The sequence below is a fragment of the Gastrolobium bilobum genome, unplaced genomic scaffold, assembly GCF_033153095.1.
Source record: "Gastrolobium bilobum isolate Gb01-03AN ecotype WA unplaced genomic scaffold, APGP_CSIRO_Gbil_v1 utg8466, whole genome shotgun sequence".
NCBI classification, from domain to species: Eukaryota; Viridiplantae; Streptophyta; class Magnoliopsida; order Fabales; family Fabaceae; genus Gastrolobium; species Gastrolobium bilobum.
Genome location: NW_026897055.1, coordinates 13,175 through 20,570, shown reverse-complemented (window position 1 = coordinate 20,570; position 7,396 = coordinate 13,175). Strand labels below are relative to the sequence as shown.

Sequence of the window (7,396 nt, the reverse complement as noted above, 5' to 3'; positions counted from 1 at the left end):
CTCAAATATCCAAAAGCACAGAGAGGACAATCCCCCGCTACCTCTCTCACCGGTTCTATCGTGACCACCAAACCATGCCTCACCGTCGCACGTGGCATTCATCACCACCGTTGATCAGCCCTCCACTTCTCATCATTCTCTTGCCTATTGTCGCCTTAACGCTCCTTTACCTCTCGGTGCCGCCGATTCTCTCCGCCGCCTCCAATGTTCTCCGATCAACCCCCGTCAAGAAGAGCTGGGACTCCCTCAACATTCTCCTCGTCGTTTTGGCCATTCTGTGCGGCGTTTTCGCCAGACGAAACGACGACGAATCGTCTCCGCGCGCCGCTGACGAAGACGCCGTTCCGGATCAAAATGCTGCGTACCGTAAAATATCGTCGGAAGAAGGAGCGGAAGGGTGGTTCGGGTTCTCCAAGGAGAGGAAGCAGTCACCGGCAACCGGATTGAGAAGGAGCAGTAGCTCTTATCCAGATCTGCGCCATTGGGATACCGGCGACGACCGCTACAAGTTTCGTTTCTTTGATGACTACGAAATCGACAAGCAGTTTCGCTCGCCGGCGAGGGACCATTTTCACGCCGTGGACCACCGCAAACAGTGGCCTGCAGCTGAAGAAGAAGAACAACAACAACAAGAAGAAGTTGGTGTTAAGGAAATTCCGGTGGATACCTTCGAAATCCGTTCTTCGCCGCCGGAACCGCCGCTGAAGTCACCTGCGCCTCCTCCTCCTCCACCACCGCCACCTCCTCCGCCGCCGGATTCCGCTCGTCGCGAACCAAGACAGACTCATCAAAAAGTGGAAAGTGGTAGTGAGATAACTGAGCTTGATGATCGTGAGTTCACTAGGATTCAGTCTCCGCCGCCGGCTCCTCCGTCGACGCCACCTCCGCCAACGCCGTCGGTGAAGATACGATCGGAGCATAAGCACGGAAAGAGTGAGCGAAAGAAGAGTAACGTGAAGAGGGAGATAGAAATGGTTTGGGCTTCAGTACTCTCCAAGCAAAGAAAGAGAAAGAAGAAGCAGAGGACAAAGCGTGATCACCATCAAGATTATGATAATGTTGATGAATTAACAAATAACACGACAGCACCACGCCCACCGCCGCCGCCACCCCCACCGCCGCCACCATCGGTCTTTCACAGTTTATTCAGAAAGGGTCTCGGCAAGAACAAGAAAATCCATTCAGTGGCGCCCACGCCGCCACCTCCACCTCCATTGACATCATCAAGGAGATGGTCAAAGCGTAAGAGCCAGAGCCAGATCCCACAGCCACAAGCTCCTCCACCGCCGGAACCCCCTCGCCGGAGGAACCCCGGGAAGCCGCCACTGCCCAATAAAACGGGCAACTCTAACGATGAGACAATAAACACCGGCAACCAGTCGCCTATGATTCCGGTTCCGCCGCCGCCTCCGCCGTTCAAGATGGCGGCGATGAAGTTCGTAGTTCGTGGGGATTTTGTTAATATACGTAGCAACCAGAGCTCGCGGTGTGGCTCGCCAGAACGGGAGGACATTAATGTGTCAGAAACCACCACCCCCACTTCAACCTCCACGGCAACAACCACCAACACCGTTATGGATTGTAACGGTAACGGTAACGGTAACGGCAAAGTGGGTGTGGCCGTTTTCTGTCCCAGCCCCGATGTGAATGTGAAGGCTGCAAATTTCATTGCTCGGCGCAGGGGAGAGTGGATGCTGGAAAAGCTCAATTCCTTGAGGGAGAAAGGCAATGGCTCATTGCATCATCCTGTGTGATGTGAGAGGTTACAACTAGTAAAAACACTGAAAAAATTTGGGCTCTAATTTTGGCTTTTTGATTCAGTTATTAGAGCCTTGTGAGGAAAAATAATATGATTCAGAGTCTTCGATTTTGGTTTGTTTTCCCATACTTTGATGATTGATTGATGTCATTTTGTTGTGTTCTTAAAGATGCATTAGAATTTATGCATAACAGATTTGTATAGGAAGAAAACTAGGGCTCTAATTCTGTTTTTTGATGTCCTATTAGAGCCTCTAGTATAAGATTTATTGGGAGTACGAACTTCTGGTTTGCCAGTTTGTATGTTTCTATAATATTCACCCCGCATCTGATTGTATATTTTTTTTTTTTAAAAACCTTTTTATCAATCTCTCTCATTCTCGTTGGTCTTGGAGTAATTGGATTAAATTTGTGATTTTCTACTGGATATATTAAGCTAGCTGGATTCATATATGAAGACTTTGCAAGTAGTTGTTTTATTAAAATTTTGAACAGTGACTTTTCCTTTGTGATGTATACATAAAGAATTCAGGACCTTTTCCAGTATTGCTATAATTTTCAAGGCTTGAATAGAACCGCATCCACCCAGAATCGTCGCTTTCCTTTATGGAATGCCGATGTATGAAATCTGAATTCATGCAAACAAAACCCTGACCACATGTTTTCATTATTTGAAAAATAAAAAACAATTGTTTCCATTGAAAAACTTATTTAAATTGACCATACCTTAAACTTTTGTTTTATGGCGCAGTGTCAATGGAACATATCGTTAGTTGAATTTTTAAAATTTTAGGTACAACTCAGCTGGTTGAATTGAAGTGTCCACAACAGCTACTAATTGGCCCAACACTGTCTCAACAAAAAAAGAGACCAAGACCCCAAAAGAGTCAACCATAATTCAAAACCCGTAGAAAGCGGAAAAAGCCCAGGCACTGACACACTCTCTAGTACTTTCACTCAAATTCTACTGACTAAAATGAAAATTGGATTTTATACTTTTTCATATTACATGATATGAGTTTTTTTTATATCATAAAAGCAAAAATGATGTGAGACTCATCTATTAAAAAAAGTCATATGTGAAATTTATAATGAAAATCGAAGAGTGTGTAGGAAAATTTGGAAGTATAAAACTCATACAAATTTACTGACTAAAGTTCTTTACATTCAGGGTGTCATTCTGCGGTTGCTGGCGGATGTAGTGCATGAGTCAAGCTTTGGGACACTATCACATGGGATCTTGTTGACACTCTATCTATTCCTCAGCCAGAAGAGCCCAAAGGCACGAGAGAAGTGGCAGCCATTGTAGAACTCTAAGACTATGGCATCGCATGAGGGCGTATGTGCCTGGGCATCGCATGAGGGCATATGTGCCTACAAAGAAAAACCATACTGACTAAGTATGGGGAGTTGCATTTTGTGAGATAAATATGAAAGAGTAAATTTTTTTGGTCCTCAGCAAATTTTGCGATGCTTGCTTTAGTCCCTAGCAAAAAAAAAGGCATATCGTGGTCCCTAAGAAATTCAAAAGAGACTCATTTAGTTAAAATAGTGGTCCCTCACAAATTCAAAAAAGACCCATGTTAATCCTCAAAAGGACTAAAATGGGTTCATTTTTAATTTTGTAGGGACTACGATGGACCTTTTTATTTGCTAGGGGCTAAAGTGGGCATCGTGAAATTTGCTGAGGACTAAAAAGAGTATTTACTCAATATGAAAATCATTAATGGCCTTTATTTATAGTTTGAAATTTTAAGTGAGATAATTGTTTATTATTATACTAGAGTATCTGTATGGTTGTTTATTATTTTATGGGATAGGTTATTTTATCTACTATTTTTTCTACCTACTTTTTGCCTACCACTTTAAAATACCATTAGATCAGAATCTTAACTAACATTTATCTTTCTCTCTCTTCTTGAGATTCTGATATAACAGTATTGGAAGATGATAGACAAAAGTAAACAGAAAAAATGGTACATAAAATAACCTATCTCTTATTCTATTAGAGTCTCTCTGATTATAGAGATTCTTATCGACTCATTTTATAGTGAAATTAAGTTAGTACAAAATAAAATTACATATGCAATATCCATGCAATGAACCTTCATAGGTCTTTAATTAACAGCTTTAGATGATATTAGATAATATGTGACCCTGGTCACGTATTGTGCAATATAGGATTTGTTTGATTGTATTTTGAATTTTTTGTTTTTAAAACTGTTTTGTAAAGTAATTTTTAAAAATTATTTTGTAGAATAAAAAAAAATCCATTTGATAATATTATTTTGAAAATAGTTTTAAAAGTTAAAAAAAATTGTTTGGTAAATTTGTTTCCAAAATGTGGTTTTAAAATAAAAAAAGGAAAAAATTATCAATCACATCAAAGACCAAAAAACAAAAAAATATATCGTGCAAGGAGCTTGAAAATAAGATTTATATGAGATGGCACAATATTAACTTTTACTTTTTTATTTTCAGATTATTACTGTCATGCCATTAATGAGGCTTTTGTTCTCCGAGTTTTTGTTGTTTTGGATGTAAAAAACTTAAACACAAAACCAAAACATGATAAGGGTGTTTTGTAAATTTGGTTTTAAAAACGAAAAATCAAATGTCGTTTTAGAATTTCATTTACAAAACACTGATCAACACTGCGGCGTATCCAGAAAATTATATTTATGTCTGCACACTTGCCGCCGGAATTTTTTTTAAAAAGAAAGTATGATTATCCTTTTCCAGCCAATTTAGTTACAACTTAGTGTATCTATTTTGTCACATATACAGGGCAAAGTATAACCCAGATCAATACCTTAGAAAAAGGAATTCTCCATTGCAGGTACAACATACCAAAGGCAGGATTTGGAGGCAAGTATGGACATTCTTTGCTAATAGATCGCTTACAATTAATGTTGTCTATATATACAAGTTACATCATGATTCCAATTATTTGCTTACTGCTAGATTATCTGTTTTTTTAATTATGCAACTCAAGAATTCCAAAGGCTATACCTTGAAGTATAGTCATTATCTTCCAAAAATCAAACAAACTTGTGTCTGCACTTGCCCACATTTGCACAAGTGTAGGTTCGCCTCTGGATCAACAAACAAGCTTTTTTGTTTTTCTATTCTTAAAACAAGAAAACTGTTTTACGAAATAGAAATCAAATAGAGCCTTTATTTTGGAAAATGTGGCAAAAAGTGGGAGGCAATTCTAGCAAGCAGCAAGAACTCATGACTTGGGAAGACGTTAACCATGGACCAAGGGAACAATAATATTAAGAAGGCTTGAAACACGACAATCAAACCCAAAATCTTAAGGCATTAAGTACATGAGTCCTTCTACTTATATGATGCTCACTAAATTCATTTTTAACTAATGTGGGACTCTAGCCACTCACACTTGAATTCCTCAACATTTTCCCCTTTAGTATGAGTCTCATGCCCACATTCTTTCCCTCTTAAGGAAAAGATTCCCACACTCTTTCCTTCTCAAATAGAAGCTTTTTCGAGTATTTATGTGGTTCATTAATTATCAAGGCTTTCGGGGTGAGGTTCTTCTGAGGTTCGTATCGGCACAAACTCCCTTGGCAAATAATTGGGATAGTGCCATGTAATCTAAGATTAGTGTTTATCATATTGTAGGAGATAAAATTATCTCTTACATATACATAAAAAAAAGTATGTGAGGGTCATGTGAAGAGAAGAGATAGAAAAGAAAAATATGAATCCACATATCATTATACAATAAAAAACATGGAAAATATTAATCCCATTATACAATCCACGTTTTAGGTTTCAAATTTGATTGTCACACGCATTTTTTTTATATTATATAAATTTTAATTAATATTATAAATACTAATTAATATCACAAAATATAATTGGTATTTTTAAAAAAATAATATTAAATTTATTTAATCAAATAATAATTAACATAATAAATAATTTTCTGACAAATATGTTTTAAATTCTTTTAACTTTAAAAACATTAAATTTAATATCATCGATCACGAATTGTTAATTCTTTTTTCCATTTTAAGATAAAGAATTGAAATATTGATGATGGAAAAAAAGTAATTAGTTGATGATAAAAAATTTAATATTTTTTTAAAAATAAATTATAAGGATTCTGAAAATTATTGATCCTGTTAATTATTATCTATTGAAGGCCTATTATATTATTTTGAAAAACAATATCAAATTTAATCAGTTAAATAATAATTAACACAATAAGAATAATTATTATATCTTATTGTATTCAACTAGTTATATTATTTTAAAAAATAGTTTTAAATTTGCATTAATAATATATTTTTTTAAATATATTAAATAATTCATTTTGCCTACATTTATTATTTTAAAAGCGTATTCAATCATCAATATTACATAGACTAAAGTAATACTTGGTTGTTATCAAAAAAAAAAAAAAAAAAGTAATACTTAGTTCCTAAATTATACGATGCACCCAGTTTAATCATTTACTTAAATATATATAATTTATTTATTAAATTGTTCAAATTTATGTTACATTCTTTTTTATTATATTTATATGGAAAATATAGGAAAGCACCATTTTAAATTTGTAATACAATTTTAGTTTAATATGGGTTAAGATCATTTTATATCAGTGTAAGTTACACTCTCAATCTTGATCATTGATCCACTTGTATCTAATGACTCATATTACTAAAAAATTAGAGCCATTAGATATAAGAGAGATCAATGGTCAAGATTGAGTGTAAACTTTTTAACTCTTATACTGGTGTAAGAATATCCTGTCTCTTTTCTTATTATAAACATAAATTTTTCTATTTAAATAATAAAAAACAATTTAATTTATATTTGTCATATTACCAAAAAACTCAAAAAAATTTCTTCCAAAGAAGATGGTGGTTTCGTAAATAACAGCAAATTTACGTACTAAAGAAGGAGAAAAAAAACGAAATTCATAATTTCTTGTCTATTTTGATTAAATATCCAGCCAATGTCATGAGCAGAGCAAAATTTAATTTTGATACAAAATTTAGTTTTTTTTCTTCCAAAAATTAAATATAACAAAAAAGACAACGAGAGAGAGAGATGTAACAACTTTTGTGAAATATTTACAGTACATCGCACCACTGATTCGGTTGGATGGACCAATTAAAATGTGATATTTTCTATGATGTATATATAATAAAAAGAGAATTTTTTTAATGAAAGTAGTATGTACATTAGATATACTAAAAAGAGAAAAGTGTGTATCATTTAAAAGAATGTAAAGTTGTATTATTTTAAGTGAGAGAAAAAAAAAATTATGGAGGGAGAGTAGACAAAAAAATAAAAATAAAAATATTATTTTTTTGTAAAAGTGAAATGGCACAAGTTATGTTAAACAATTTTTCCTATTAAAAATGATCTCCAACTTTTGAGAAAGAGACAGAGCAGCTGATTGCGATGCTGCTGATTGCGATGCTGTTCATTACCTCGTTACTCATCAGCACCAATTTTTTTAGGAATTAATCTTTATTTGTAAGAGATAATTTTATATACATATAAAAATAAAAAATACTTATATAAAGATGAAAAAAATAAAAAATAAAATATGAATCCACAAATACTAATATCTACTTTGAAGGGATTAATATTTTTATAT

The 7,396-nt window shown here is 34.6% G+C and overlaps 1 protein-coding gene across 1 annotated transcript; it reads left to right on the top strand.

Moving 5' to 3' along the window:
- LOC133303782 (formin-like protein 3) lies at positions 1-1,961 on the top strand. The gene has a single exon (XM_061503760.1). The coding sequence runs from the start codon at positions 75-77 to the stop codon at positions 1,752-1,754; it is 1,680 nt and encodes a 559-aa protein (XP_061359744.1). The 5' UTR covers positions 1-74; the 3' UTR covers positions 1,755-1,961.
- The last annotated feature ends 5,435 nt before the right edge of the window (positions 1,962-7,396 follow it).